General features: G+C 43.1%; 2 protein-coding genes across 2 annotated transcripts in view; one reads left to right on the forward strand and one right to left on the reverse strand.

Annotated features, from left to right (window-relative positions):
* Positions 1-10,237, reverse strand: part of TARS1 (threonyl-tRNA synthetase 1) — a 31,568-nt gene extending 21,331 nt beyond the window's left edge. Inside the window, exon 1 of the mRNA XM_065739979.1 lies at positions 9,741-10,237. Within this exon, the coding sequence (XP_065596051.1) occupies positions 9,741-10,196 (456 nt within the window). The 5' untranslated portion in view covers positions 10,197-10,237. The remainder of the gene's footprint in view (positions 1-9,740) is intronic.
* NPR3 (natriuretic peptide receptor 3) overlaps positions 1-15,856 on the forward strand; it is a 466,739-nt gene that overhangs the window by 416,549 nt on the left and 34,334 nt on the right. The gene's annotated exons all lie outside the window — the stretch shown is intronic.

Here is a 15,856-nt window from a genome sequence, read left to right on the forward strand (position 1 = left end):
GAAGCTCTTTTAATCCTGGCTTGATTTCATTTTCACACAATAATCTCTAGAGCTGACAGAAGAAATGTGTGGAATGACATCATTTCTTACTGCATCTGGAATTACCTCTGATGAAATGCTATACAGCACATGTAGCCATCACTTCAGTAAGCAGTTGTTTTTCACCTACAGGGGGAGAAATAAGCTCCTTCCTTTTTCATTTCCATTTGAACTGGATCTATGGAGAGTTTCTAATAGTCAGAGCACTGCACTACAGAGACCCCTTCTGAAAATGGGGCTTGTTTGTCAAAACTGTGATTAGTTTTTAAATAGAGCTGGATTCATCTGTAAAAATCATTCACTGCATTTATTTATTTATTTATTTATTTATCTATTATGGAGAGACATATAACTGCTGCTGATAGAAGGAATGTGATAAGCCTGAAGAGTTGTTCAACTTGCTATGTCCTAAAACAACTTTGTGGTGTTTCTCTTATTCTCTCACAAGCCAATGATACTTCAAGAACTCATTGCATGATATCCCAAAATCAAGATAATTGATTAAATCAAAAGTAATTGGATCAGTCAGTACTATTAAAAGTGGTGAGGTTGTTATTTGTGTTCTTGGTTTTTTCTTTTTTTTTTTTTTTTCTGTGTTTTCACCATAATCTACTCATTAATTAATACGAGGAGAAAATACATAGGAAAACTTCAGAGCTAATGACAGCTTTAAGGATTTCTTGCATTCCTTCTCTGGTAGCTCACTGCTGTCTTTTAGATCTCCTGCTCCACCCAGACAGGACAACTGCAAACCACAACAGTGAACTAATCAGGCTTAAAAAATAAACCACATTTTCTGTCAGAATATTGTTAAAGATGAATGTATTCCTGGGTTGGGTTAATCATATTATGTAAATCAGTACTGCCTGTAGGGCTGAATATCAAGCCAAGTATAGAAGACTTGTTTCTTTACATTGTGAAACTTCTACTACTTTTATATAGAAATAGAAGTAGCACATGAGAAGAGCTTATGATTTGAGACAACATGTAACAGCAATTGGGTACTAGTGGATCTGGGATGTCTGTTTTTGAGGAAGATCGTGACAGAATTTAGAACAATTCTTTTACAAACAATATTGGTACCCATCTTAGAGTTATTAGAACTAGATCAGAAAAGATCTTTGCTCTCCAAAGTCTTTTCAAGTACCCCTGGTGGAATTCTTGGTAAGGTACAGCAGATGTTTGTATATCAGCACTTGCTACTTATCTCAAACTGTAACTTGATTCTTTCTGATAGAGACAAATGCATATAAGAAACAAAGAGGACATTGTCCTACTGTCAGAGGTGACCAAACAAGGCTGAACTGAGTCCAGGAAAGTGTCCAATGTATTATTCATTAGTAAAATCATTCATTATCATGATAGTTTATTATCATAACCATTCATTATCATAATCATTTGTCATAATGAATTAGTCCAAATTCTGTAGGTGTTTTAACACATGGAAATGATAAAGGCAGCAAAAACCTGACAAGTTTAAGTAGTTATCATAACATCACTTTGATCTGAAACAACATGATTCGTCTTGTAATGCAGTTCAGTTTGCTTAAATGGTCTCTTTTGTACCCAGATATGATCTATAAATATTGATATTGGTTCTCTAAAATGAATCTTCTCCAATCATTGGCAGAAAGTGGACAAGAAGTATTACCCCTTCTTGAGCAGCCAGTGCAACAAGTTTAATATTAACAATTTATGCAAGAGAAAGGAATGATAGCTTCCACTCTGTGACAGCCCAGTACTTCCAATGGGTAAACATGTAGAGCTCAAGTGAAATCAATGACATCTGACTTACTCATTTCCATGTATGCTCACTGAAGATGCCTGCACCCACTTATGCAGGGTAGTGGTCCCTTTTCTACGGAATGACAATGCATACAGTGGTGCAAGGTATAATTTTGCTGTTATTCAGAATTTTTTAGGCCAGAAGATAAAATGGACTTCTTTTTTTTTGTTTTGTTCATTTGCTTGTTTTAAGTTAACAAAAGAAACTGGACTAGATTTAATCCAAAGTATAATGTGATAATTCCTATTAATTCATCATTGCCCTTGAAATTTCAGGTACATGTTTAGTGTGTGGATCCATACACAAGGAGCTTCATTTGCAAAGGCTATTGACAGGAAAATTCCAGAATTTTCAGATTTCTAAAAAAATTATAATTATTTTAATCTTACGGTAAAAATGCCAAATTCCCTCTTTAGGAATTCTGCTCTTTTTTCTCATAGTTCAAAAGATGGCAAATTACTTGAAAAGGCATCACAATATCAGAACCACTTCAAATATTTTCAAGAGATAAAATATATCAAAGTTTTTAACATTGATGGTGGTTGAATTTATACTTGAATTACACTGTATAACAATACATTAAAAACTTAAACTTAAATCTCCAGTATTTGACATGGCTCAAAAATCAGATTCCTATATGGTAGCCCCTGTTAGCTGATTTCAGCACCACCACTAAGCAACATCAAATAGAGTGTTACTCACAGAAGTTCTATCAGCCCAAAAGAGCACTGGGTCTTGTTCACCTGTGGTACAGGAACAACATCTGTGCCACATCAGTAACAATGCTACACAATCAGTGCATTTTTTCATCTGTGGATTTACGAGTAATACCATACTCTAGTAGCCTTTGAGACCTAACATTCTTATTTCCACTTGTGAACTGGGTTATGATCAGCCAATTTCTTATTTCATATTTAATTTCACTTTTCAGTGAAGCTTGCAAGTATTTCATTGCTCCTGAGTGTTTGTCCACATTGCATCGCTGTATATTTGGTGCTGTTTCAACACAGTGCAATCTCTCCTCTAATGCAACACACAGACAAGCCACATGCCAAATTTTGTAGTGAGAATTCAGTGAGTCACATCTGAACGGATGTTCTTGGCTTTACTGGCAACTAATTACCTTCAAAGTTAATGCTGACAGTTGAAACTCATCTGGTTCTTTTTAATAAGGCCGTGTTAACAAATAAGCATGTGTTTTCTGATTGGCCTTTGAACTCTTACACCTTTACTTGTTCTGCTGCTTGCTGTCAGTGTAATTTCAGAGGCTACAACTTGCAGATGTTGGACTGAGGCTCAGTTGTAGATGTACATCTATATATAATAAGACTAAATTCTCCTTAACCCAGTTTTATAATTAAAATATCATTTCTTGATATTATTTACTGTCCAAAATTGGTCCAAACTGAATGTTGGCCAAAGTGAATAAAAATGATAAAAAATGGAAGATTGGTTCCTGTTAACCAGAGTGTGTTTTTCTGTTTTTTTTTTGTTTGTTTGTTTTTGTTTTTGTTTTTTTTTTTTTGAGGGGGTCTGTTTTATTTATTTATTTATTTATTTTGTGAAGTATTTGAAATAAAGCTTGATATGATGCAGAAAGGAATCGCTGTGGCTAGCTGACTCTGGGACTTGCACTGGGGAACTGTCAATGCTGCCAGTTTTCAAGAGCATGGCCAACTATTTCCTGAGCTACCCAAAGAAAACCAAAGGATTTGGCTTCACAGTGTAGCATTTGGTACCTTCATCCAGCATAGTTCAGAGCAGTTGGGGTCCCCCAGAATCCTGTCCCAGAGCAAGTATATTCATCCAATCATGCATATGCACTGTAGGCTACAGAGATGGAGTGGGAATTAAGCTGAGTTGGTAGAGGTAGACCACATGCAACACGGTAAGCAAGCTGCAATGGGATAGTGTACACACAAGGCAGATGAGATCTTGTTTGTAATTTGCTAACCTTTAGCTGCTGGTGGGACTGTTTGTAGAAAAATTCTTTCAAAGTTTATAGTTTGCGTCTGGTTAAATGTGAGCAAAATTTCATATGTCTGTACCTCACACATAGTCTCTTTTCCTCCCTTCTCACAGCCGAAATTAGAAAGGCTAAAATAAAAAAGAAGTTGACAGATTTATTTATTTATTTATTTACAGTGGTAAGGCAACGACTTCCCTTCATCCTTTAATACAGTTCCTTAATCTTTTTAGGAATGGCCAAATTTTTCGATCTGATTAAGAACAAAAGTAAAACAAACAAACAAACAAACAAACAAACAAAAACAGTGGTAAATGCACATCTTGAAAACCTGAACCCAAACTATTAGCGTTCAGCTAAATTATAAGCAACTGAAAACAGTGTCAGTATCTACTTACATAACTGTAAGGTCATTATGTAAATGGAACTATCAAGTGGGCTTACTGCTAGATAGACACCATAATGATACTATGATAGCAAAGATGTATTATTGCTAAATTTCTTGAAGAAAACTCTGGGCCTTCTTTGTAGTCATGTCTTTTTTTCCTCTTTCCTTCATTTTGGAAAGAAAAGACATAGGTTTAGCAAAATTACTGTAGCTGCTGCAGTCACACCTTGACTGTAGAAGTACAGGGTTTTTTTCCTAAATATTAGTCATAGGCCAGAAAGAAAAAAAGTAGATTGTAATAAATCTGAAGCAATAACTTCCACTTGGCAGTGGTGGGAACACTGAAGAGAAAATAATTTTCAGTAGAAAATTCAGTGCAAACTGTTCTATCATAATTGAAGTGCTTGGGGAAAAAAAAATTGCCTATTCCTCACTGAACCTGCACCGCTTCTTCCTTCAGTCAACAGGCAATAACCTTCCTGAGGCACTTGACAAATATCTTCAGGAACTGAAAAAATGCTGTATACAATCTGGGACAACTTCAGCACTGTCACAGAAATGAAACACAATTTCTCTGTATTTTAACATGAATCTTTCTCAGCAAGGCCTATATTTCATACACATTATATTCAGACACATTATTAATAAGGCAGACAGTTTATGGTTCAGATAGACTAGGGAAAGGTAACATGGAATATTATTGAATATAGTTCATGGAATTGAATATAATTTGTGGAATGCAGTTCAGACATGCTGCCCTGGTGGCCTGCTACTGAAAAATAATTATTATTCCAGCTTCACAGGCAATATATTCCCTATCTTTGGCTTTCTTTTACATAGAATATGTCAGGGCTGATATATCCCTGTCATAGTTTGATGGATTGACCTCAATAAGGAAGAAGAAATTAAGTATCTGAAAGTGTATCATATGAGGGCTAACAGCTCTAATGTAAGATCGTTACAGTTGTTCCTGCATGGAAGGATAATGCTTCAAGGAGTCTCTGTAGCCTTTTCATGGAGCACAGAAATAAAACTGATATAAGACACTTTCTGACTGTGATTTATACCATTTTAATCTCAAGGTATTAATTTTGGCTGTGCAGAAATTGCTGTAACTCCTTCCAGTTTGTCAATAATCTAATTTTGATAAATCATGGCATGTCTCTAGCACACATAAAAGAAACATACACATACATCTGTCATATTTATTTTTATCTCAAGCTAGAGCCTGTTAAGACTGTTCTAAGAGAAGGATTATTCTGTAAGCCATGGTAAGTCTCCTGTGTTTTGGTTTGAATGTTCTGTCTCTTTAGTGATGTCCTGATTTGTTGTCTCTCACTGTATTATCTCACATTCAGTATTACCTTCTAGACTTGAAGAAAAAGTATTGATTGGGTTATATCAGGATATGTATATTTGGCTGGATTTTAGCCCCATAATTTGTATGCTTTTGAAGTGCTGCTTTCAAAATACTCCTGTATGTGTGAGCTAAGTTTATGATCAATTATGGAATAAGTCAAATGTGTTCATCCTACAATCTGCTTTCATGCAGTTGAGTAGTGCATCTCTCATGTGGCTGAATTCCAGAGCATCCTTCAGTACCAGTGGGAAAGGAAACGTAGATATAGCACTGTGTGACCATAGTGGGTTCTCATACCTTGATTCCAGCGCTGATAGGGAAGATTAGTGGTGTGGTAGAAGACCATGAGGTCACTCTAGATCTTTGGTACGTCACAGTTTGCATTCCCAAATGCTGTACTCAGAAGTCGTAAGAGTAGCTTCACCTGCTGCCTTAACCTTACTTAGTGCTGTGAAATTGAAGCTGTTGAGATAGCAACAGTAACTAGTTCTGCAAAGCTTTGTTACTGTAATGCAAGCCTATGTTTTCTAAGTGCAATCTTGTCATTTTGTAGTTCTTGCATAGGTATCTACAAAGATGTTTGTTTCAATTAAAAGAGCAAGTAAGTAGGAAAAGAAGACTGAGTGGGGACCTGATCCACGTTTATAAATATCTGAGGTGTGGGGGACACAGTGGCAAGGCCAGACTCTTTTCAGCAGTGTGTGGAGACAGGACAAGGGGGAACGGACAGAAACTGCAGCACAGGAGGTTCTGCATGAATGTGTGCAAGAACTTCTTTACGGTGAGGGTGACGGAGCAGTGGCACAGCTACACAGGGGGGTGGTGGTGTCTCCTTCTCTGGAGATATTCAAGACCCGCCTGGACGCCTACCTGTGCGACCTGGTGTAGGGAACTGCTTTGGCAGGGGGGGTGGACTCAATGATCTCTTGAGGTCCCTTCCAACCCCTACGATTCTGTGATTCTGTGTGACTCAGTTTTATTTTTTAGTATTGGATCTGCTCATCTTGATTTTTCATTCTACATTTCTACCTAAAGGTGGTGTGCTTTTTTATATGTCACCATACAAAATGAGACCACAAGATGCAAGAAGAGACATCCAGATTCAACACATAGCAACAAGAAATCCACTATGGGTGTTCCAGATTCCTAGATTTCTAGGAAAAAAAAAATACACAAAGATTAGTGTCTGAATGGCATGATATACTTGCAGTATGGATTATACTAAAATACTTCATCCTTTCAGCCTCTAGGGGGGACTACGTTTTCAGGGAACCTGTCCGTGAAGAATTTTCTTAATCTCTAGCAAGCAGTTCAGACTGTTGCTAATGCTAGCTGGAGCGAGTCAAGTGATTCTTGATTTGTGTATGAGTTATTTCTGTGGGGAAAATAGCCTATGTCTGTAATGACCTTAGTCCTAAAGGGCCAGTCAGAAGTCTCTGCTCTTGCTGCAGTCCGCGGGCATTCTGCCTGCTACTGATTCACAACTGCAGGATTTGTTCCTATTAAAAAAGCATTTATGTAGCTGAAAAAATGTCGGTGGAGAAATGCTGGATTTATAGCTATGGAAAATACTGGAAGTGAACGAATGATGAGGTGGATTAAGTTACATTTTGAATTGGGATTAACAAGTAAATTCTCCTAAATAACTGTCTGGCTCAGAAAAACAAATCATCATGATTCTTCTTTATAAATTGCTGAAGGGGAAGGGAAACAACTGAAGCGTTTGTGACACTTTGAGCCTGCAGAAACATTGCAACTAAGGCTGAAAGCAATTGCTCATGCAAGGACCACATACTGTGGGCCACATCTTTTCCAAAAGCATCAAAACCAATTTACACTACTACTGCTAAATAGGACTGACTCAATGCCTTTCTCCCCCAGTCCCCCAGGCTGGCTGTGCTTCTTCTCTTATTCATTCCTAGCAGCGCTTTACCTCACAAGGAGTAGTCCGAGTGAAAGGTGGCAGCCATGTGATTTATGGGTTTACTATCTCTTCCATCATGTTTACACAGCTTACACTCAAAGAGGACAGCTATGAGAGTATGGAGCACACACGTAAAGTGGAAAAGATATTCTGCCGGGGGAAGGGGGAATTAAAAGAGATCCTTCCAGATTTCAGTGCTGTAAACACATCTGTAGGTTCAGCATAAAGCAGTGACTACAAAGGTCAGCATTTCAAAATGTGTCTTAAGAAAATGTTTTTGCAAGCTTTGTGGTGTAAATGGCTGGCATGTTGTATACTGTAACATTCAGCTTAATCTCCAGTATGTTATATAGAGTCATTTACAACAAAAAATGCCTGACATAACTTACAGTACAGGAACACACAAAATGAGCTTCACCAGGGTGGATGTTTATGTAAATTTCAAGAACACTCTGATGAGCCATTCATTAATCAAATGAAAGTACATTAGAGGCACATTTCTCAGAAAAGCTACACAACTGCATTTGTGGGATTTTTTTTTATTTCACTGGGTTCTCTTAGGTAAATGCTTCTTAAAAAAATATTATTATAATTTTATATATATATATATGTATATATATATATTTCTGCATGTTGTATTGTCTGGCCTTTTTATTACACTTCCCAGCTGTAGTTGCACAAGCATTTACAGCTTTCTTCTCTTTGTAATCGAGGAACCTCCAAGGTGAGGAAGTGGTCACTCTGGGAGCCCCACTTTCCCATTCCTGGACTGCACAGTGAAGGCAGCATCAACTCTGACTTTACATACTGCCCTGAAAACGATCTCTGTGATGAACTAAACAACTCCTTCCTGTAAAGTGAGGAGCAGTTACCTTTCTAATGCAAACCTGGCACTCTCTGAGTAATCATAAAACTTCAAACCACGCGGCCCTGCTCTGGGTTTGAGGATGAGTACAAAGAAAAAAGTCGATAGAAAGACAACCTTCAAGATTTTGCTGTTGAAAAGCATCAGGTGTCCAAAAGCCTCCTTCACAAAACATTCTGCACGTTTCACACTGACACTGTTCCTTATTCTAAAACAGTAGTAGTGTCCATTTTAAATTGACTGTAACAAAGCATTAAGCACAACAGCTTTACGAGCAGCAAAGAGAGGCGCACTGGGGTGCATTTAACACGCTCTGATCAGGCAGTGCTGTTAAGAGAATTTTAAAAGTAGGTTTCTTTTTTTTTTTTTTTTCCCCAAGACAACACTTGTCTCCTCTTCAATGGGGAAATCTCAACTCCTTGCAGCATGAAACTGTGCCTCGGAGCCACCGTGGGTAGGAAAGGACAGAAAACCATGCCTGGGTAACCCCAGCGGCACAGAGGTCCAGCGTGTCCAGCGTGTGAAAGTGTCCAGCGGATTACAGGGCTGGCACCCTGCGGGGCTTTGCTGACAAGGGCATCTTTCAGAGCGCGAAGATGCGAGCCGCGCGCAGCTCACCCCGCTTTAAGGTGCTACCGTCCTCCCCTCTCCGCACATCCCCCAGCACCGAACCCTGCCCCACATCCAGCCTGTGGGGGAGAGAGGGGGGCGGGGGAGGGGTGTTCAAACCTTCGCGCAACCGATAAGAATTAAAGTGCAGCGGGATCCTTTATTTCCCAGCCCCAGCTACCGGAGCAGAAACCTCGACCATCCCCCGGGCGCTCGGCGCTCAGCCCCGCGCTGCTGCTCCCCGCGGCCCGGCCCGTGGGCGAGGTGTGGGGCGCGGGGAGGGGGGGGGGGGCCGCCGGAGGGCGGGGGCGGGCGGGAGCGGCGGGGCCGGCTCCTCCCTGCGCACAAACCCGGCGGCGCGGCGCCGGGCGTGCAGAGAAGCCGCCGCCGCTCCCGCGTTACTTAAGCGGGGAGGGAGCGTGCCGGCAGCCCCGCGGGGGGGGGCGGGAGGGGGCACCGAGGGAGAAAGGAACCCCAAAGCATTCCGAGCTAAGCCGAGATGCGCCGTCCGTAACCCGCAGGCTAGGGCAGGTTGTTCGTTTGGCCAAACACCTGAGCAATAAAGCACGACCGAACAATTGAGAGCGGGAGGGCGGGCAGAGGGGGCAGCGCGAAGTTTGCCGGAGTTGGGGTCTGCCGGGAGGGCGGGCGCGATGCCGCCCTGGCTGCTCGGCAGCCTCTGCTGCGTGCTGGCGGCGCGGGCGGCGCTGGGCGGCGGCCCCGCGGAGGCGGCGGCGGCGGAGGAGGAGGCGGAGGAGAAGCTGATCCGGGTGCTGGTGCTGCTGCCGCAGGACGACGCCTACCTCTTCTCGCTGGGGCGGGTGCGGCCGGCCATCGAGTACGCGGTGCGGAGCCTGCGGGAGAGCGGCGCCGGCCTGCCGCCCGGCTACGCCTTCCAGCTCACCTACGAGGACTCGGCGTGCGGCAACCGCGCCCTCTTCAGCCTGGTGGACATGGTGGCCCTGCAGCGCCGCCGGCCCGACCTGCTGCTGGGGCCCGTCTGCGAGTACGCGGCGGCGCCGGTGGCGCGGCTGGCGGCGCACTGGGACGTGCCCATGCTGTCGGCGGGAGCGCTGGCCGCCGGCTTCGGGGCCAAGGGCGGCGAGTACTCGCACCTCACCCGCGTGGCCCCCGCCTACGCCAAGATGGGCGAGATGCTGCTGGCCCTCTTTCGCCACCACCAGTGGAGCCGTGCCACGCTGCTCTACAGCGACAGCAACCCCGAGCGCAGCTGCTACTTCGCCATGGAAGGCGTCCATGTGGTCTTCCAGGATGAGGCCTTCCACATGGCTGTGCACAGCTTCGACGAGACCAGCCGCCACCTCGACGTCGACGATGTCGTTCGCGCCCTGCAGCCTGGAGAGAGGGGTGAGTGGCAGCCGTGTGGGGCGGGATGAGGTTTAGTGGGCATGCTGGTGATGGGTTGGCAGTTGGACTGGATGATCTAAGAGGTCATTTCTAATCACAGTGGTTCTGTGATGGAGCCCGATGCTTCACCTGGCGCGTTTGGTGGGGACCAGGGCTGGCAGTGTGATGCTTGGAACAGTAAGTCAGGCAGGGATGTTTTCTGGGGTAGGTGAGCCATGCATCCATGCGGGAAAAGGACTGCGTGAGCATCCCTGGGCCAGGTGTCCAGCAGCTCCCATCAGACTTGGACTGCCCTGAGCAAAGCTTTGCCTGTGGGGGCTCCTTAGAGCTTCGCATGGACTGCTCGTGGGGCTCTGCTGGGATGGTGGTGTGGCACAGGAGGAAATTGGCCTTCTGCTGGTGAACTGTGCTGATCTACAGCTGAAATTGCCCACAGTTACTCACAGATACAGAGCAGTGAGTCTGTTGCTTGTTCTCTGAGATTTCTTTTTAACTCTGTGCAAGTTGAAAGGCTGAGCAAAGGTGGCTTTTCCTTCACCTGTTGTGTTCTGCCATGGGGATCCTTTTTTTATCCCTCTGTTAGAAGCCCTGTGGAGTAGATAACAAATAAAAAGTAAATCTGGTGTTATTTGTCATTTTGAGACACAGGTGAATGCCCAACCTGTGACTGCGTGCAGTTACATCGCCACCAGTTATTACCAAAACACATGCAGATAAATGGTTTGTAAAGCATGCTGGAAAGTCCACCACTGGCTGAGCTGGCTTAGCATCACAGAGTAGTAAAAAGCTTGAAGAACCTCAGGATGCACAAGTTTGTAGTTAAGTGTATTTTAAGGTGAGATCTCATCAAGCAATGTGTGGATACTTGGGCTTCTCTGAATGAGATATTAATTTAGAGGCTTTTGCCAGACATGAATTTCCACAGTGAGCTATTGCTAAAAGAAAAGTGGTGTCTTCTAGGACAGTTGGATCAAGCTAAAGAAAGTTCTCAGCTGTTTTTCCACTAGAGCAATAGATATAAAATATACTTTGTGCTATATATGCATCCCAATTTGCTTAATGTTAAAGCAGTATCAAAACTGAGCAGATAAGGATGTTGCTGTGGCTTCCTCAGCTTGTGTTACCATGCTGCAGGCTGCAGAATTTTGACTTAGCAGCCTGGTTCTGGTGGTGTGGTTACTCTGCTGTGAAGTTTTCCATGCACTCGGAATGCTGTATAGCAGGTAGCTGAGGTCTAGGGATACATGGAACTTTAACTCTTTGTCGAAATGCTGGAACAGGTGTTTAAATTTGGGCTGTCCTAGGAAGTGCGATTCAGGAAGATACACCGAATGGAGGGAAAGAAATGTGAGAGTGCTAGAGGAAACAGCTATGTACAGAGAGGCACCTTTTTTCTTTTAATCAGCCTAACTTGGGCATATGTTTGGCTTTCCTAGTATTACAGTGTGGCTATGGCCGGAGAAGACAAGTATTTGCTCCCAGCTGAAGGGATGCATGAATGTGCTACGGCAGTGTGACTAATGGCTAAGGGCAAACCCACTGTTTTGAACCATTCTTAGTCAAGAAAGAGAGGCTTAGTTTCAGCTCAAACTTAAATGCTTTGTTGAGCTGAGACTTCTGATCCAGCCTTAATCTGTGATTTGCAAAGGACTGAATAAATGCAGCCCTCTGTGCACCTTCTCTATACCACTGTGCTGTGCTAGTGAATTGGGGTCCCTGCCTCCATCTCACCTTGTAACTTGTCTTCTGGCCCATGCTGCTAATGAGAGGTGCAGCAAGTGAGGCCTTTCTGCCTCTACTTGTACATTCATGTCTTTCAGGACTGACTGCACAGCTTTCCTTGCTTGTTCCTCTGGGTGTAAGGGGTGGTCCTGCTGCTTACTGCATTTTCTAGGCCGTCATAACACTTGAAAAGTTGAGTATCTTGTGAAGGATACACCATATGCCTTGGCTTACTAGGTTAGGTCCTTATTTCTTCTTAGGACTCCTAAGAGGTCACCCTGCAGGGCAGCAAGACTGGTGGATGGTGTGACACTGTCCAAAGCATGTCGTTTCTGTTTGGGCCTTAAGGGCTCTGCTGTCACACCTATCATGATACTATCCTGTGCACTTACCCAGCATTCTCTCCCTTGGAGATCACTGCTGGTGGTGGTTATAAATTAGATGATGGGACTTTTCAGAACAGTTTTTAAGCCAGTACAGGATATGTGCTCCCAGACCCTGCCAGGGTTGAGAAAGAAGCTGTCCTACCAGCTGGCCCATGGAGACCCAGGCCCTTTTCCTTACCCCTAGAGCAGAAGATAGCTTTGTGGGTTAGGTTGCAGCTGTCAGGGGCTGGTGTTAGATTCTTGGGGGCCCACAGGCATACTTGGCCACCAACTCATCAGAGCTTGTGCTCTGGAGCCACTTCAGAAGTTTTGGAGGTGCAAGAAAACCATGATGAAAAATACATTTATAAAAGTTAGCTATTAGTTACAGTTAAAGCTGTCTTGAAGGCTCAGTTCACTGAGCTGATCCTGTAAGATCAGGCTAGCCACAATGGTCGAGAAAACAACACTGTGTTTATACCATAGTAAACCCATAGTCTGAGGTAAGTCCTTGGAAAAAAGAACACTCCTTTAACTGGAATTAAACTAAGTATTTGCAGGATAAGGCAATAAATACAGAATACTAGTATTAGAGCTCTGTGTGTATTGTCCTGGAGGGAGACCACGGTATCTGTATGCACATGCATATATGTGTATGTACAATTGTAAAGTACAGATGCAGATTAAATGAGCATAATTTACATTTTTGGAAGATTGTGAGACTTGCCCATAGCTTATCTTGAAATACATAATCTTTGGTCTGCTACTGGATTAAAAATTACATCCAAATTGTTAATATCATTTCCTTTATGCTCCTTTAGAGGTTGACAAAACATGACAACATATGTTAAAGTAGTCTTTTTTTCCCCCTTCTCTTTTTTTATTATTATTCTACTTGCTCAAAATCTTTTGCTGGTGATATGGAAATCTCATTGATTTCATCTACAGGTTACAATTCTATGATAGTTGTGAATTATGTGGGCAAAGTTAAAGGAGAGTTGGGAGAGCAGCAAGGAAACATTACAAAAGGAAATCTCTCACCTATCCTGAAATTAGGAACAGTGAGACAAATTTGTTCCTGATGTGTGTCTGGAAAAGATTTGGTCCAAATTTCATTGCAAGAAATTCTTTTAGTTCATGCTAATATAGCTCACAATAGACAAGAAATTTGCCTTGCTCTGCTGCTCTGGAAATGGCTACATTACTTAACTGTGATCAGTAGAACAGAACTTTGCATGGTATTGCTCTCCTGAAGTATGGGGATATACCAAATGTGATTCACCCCTGTGCTGCTTCTGAAAATTTATGCCTGTGGTGGCATAAAACCAGAGAAGTGATGAGAGAAGATTCATTGTCTGAGTAAAAAAGACCAGTTAGGCTGAATCTTAATTTCTTACAGTAGCAAATACTTAGAATCAGAAAAGCTGAATATGAGTCTGAATCAGATTTATCATGGGAGTTAAAATATTTGCATTTGTTATTGCAGTTTTTGAGCCCTGCCATACCTGACAGAAGTCTTGGAAACATCCATGTAGTCCTCTTAACATCTTACAACCTTAATATAGCATGCAATGACAAAAACACTCGTCAGTACTTTCATACTGATGGTCCTGTAAATGCATATAGAAGTTTATGGTATAACGTGCTCAGTGCAAAATATGTTTTTCTATCTGTTGCTGAGCTCCTGCTTTTGACCTGCAGGGGGATGGGGTGGCAAGGAGCATAGTTTCCCTTGACCATACTGGATGACTTCTCAGTCATCATTGTTACTCTAAAAATACTTTAGAGATATAGAATCATAGAATCTTTAGAGTTGGAAGGGTCCATTAAAGATCATCTAGTCTAGCTCCACTGCAATGAACAGGAACATGCACAGCCAAGTCAGGTTGCCAAAGGCCTGATCCAGTCTCACCTTGAAAGTCTCCAGGAGCAGAGCATCTGCCCTATCTCTCAGCCATCCGGTGCTTCACCACGCTCTCTATAAGACTTTTTCCTTATATCCACTCTAAATCTACCCTCTTTAATCTTGAAGCCATTTCCTCTTGTTCTGTCACCACAGACCCTGCTAAAGATGTGCCCCCTGTAGATACTGAAAGGCTGCTTTTGTGTCACTTCACAGCCTTCTCTTCTCCAGGCTGAGCAGCCCCTACTTTTTCAGTCTGTCCTTTTATCAGGGGTGTTCCATTCCATGGATCATTTTTGTGTCCCTCTTCTGGATGTGCTCCAACAGGTCTATGCCTATCCTGTACTGAAGATTCCACATCTGGATGCAGTACTCCAGGTGAGGCTTCACCAGCACAGAGTAAAGGAGCAGGACCGCCCTTGCCCTGCTGGCCACGCTTCTTTTATACAGCCCAGGATACCTTTGGCTTTCTGGGCTGTGAGAACACATTGCTGGTTCATGTCCAGCTTCACATCCACCAGTACCCCAGGTCTTTTTTGTCAGAGTTGCACTCAGTCCTTTCATCTGCTAGCTTGTATTGGTAGTGAGGGTTACCTTGACGCAGGTGCAGTCTTGCACTTGGGTTGTTGAACCTCATGAAGTTCACCTGGGCCCACTGGTTAAGGCAGTCTAGGTCACTCTGGATGGCATCTCATTCCTCTGGTGTGTCAACAGCACCCCACAGCTTGGTGTCATCAGCAAACGTGCTAAGGGTGCACTTGACTTTGCTGTCAGTGTCACTGATGAAGGTATTAAAAAGTATCAATCCCAGCAGAGACCCCTCGGGGTCTCCACTCATTTCTGATCTCCATTCAGACCCTGAGCCATTGACTGCCTCTCTCTGGACTTTATCTCACAACCAGTTCCTCGTCCATTGAACAGTCCACCCATCAAATCCATATGATTCCAATTTGGAGAGAAGGATATTGTGGGTGTCTGTGTCAAAGGCCTCACTGAAGACCAGGTAGATGACATCAAGGGCTCAGTGATGTGAGTGGCACAAACATTAGTATGTGGAAGGATCTAGGACAGGCCAGCCCACTGCAGTGGAGGTTGTCAGTTAGTGCTGGGCTGGATGGACATTAGATCTCTGCTTCAACTTTCCAAGCCCCTGTTACAAAGTGTTTTAGTATGGGGCACTGGATTTGGCTTGTACACTCAAGTTCTAGGCACGGTTGCCTAGAAGTCTTTTTTACTGCTGAAGATCAGTAGTAGCTGTTTAAGTATTCAGTAACTCTGTGTGGTATCTCCATTCCTGGCCCCTGCCAGGCAGAAGGAGAGCTGGGTTGCAGGGCTGAGGGCTGATAGTAATGTGTCAGAGGTTTGTCACAACTTTCATTCCACTGGGTTGTCACAGTGGTTGGGACTTGTAGGCATCAAAGCCCTTTGTTTAGCTTCTAGCCCATCATAAATGAGATTTTGTGGCATTTAACCTCATATGCACATTTAGTCTTCAAAGCCTAAAAATGGCACACGTTTAACATGAACTTTGTGTCCCACCAAAGGTGATTGAGTAGGATTA

This window comes from Cyrtonyx montezumae, unplaced genomic scaffold, assembly GCF_038088225.1.
Source record: "Cyrtonyx montezumae isolate F1298 unplaced genomic scaffold, pur_monq_1.0 scaffold_25, whole genome shotgun sequence".
NCBI classification, from domain to species: domain Eukaryota; kingdom Metazoa; phylum Chordata; class Aves; order Galliformes; family Odontophoridae; genus Cyrtonyx; species Cyrtonyx montezumae.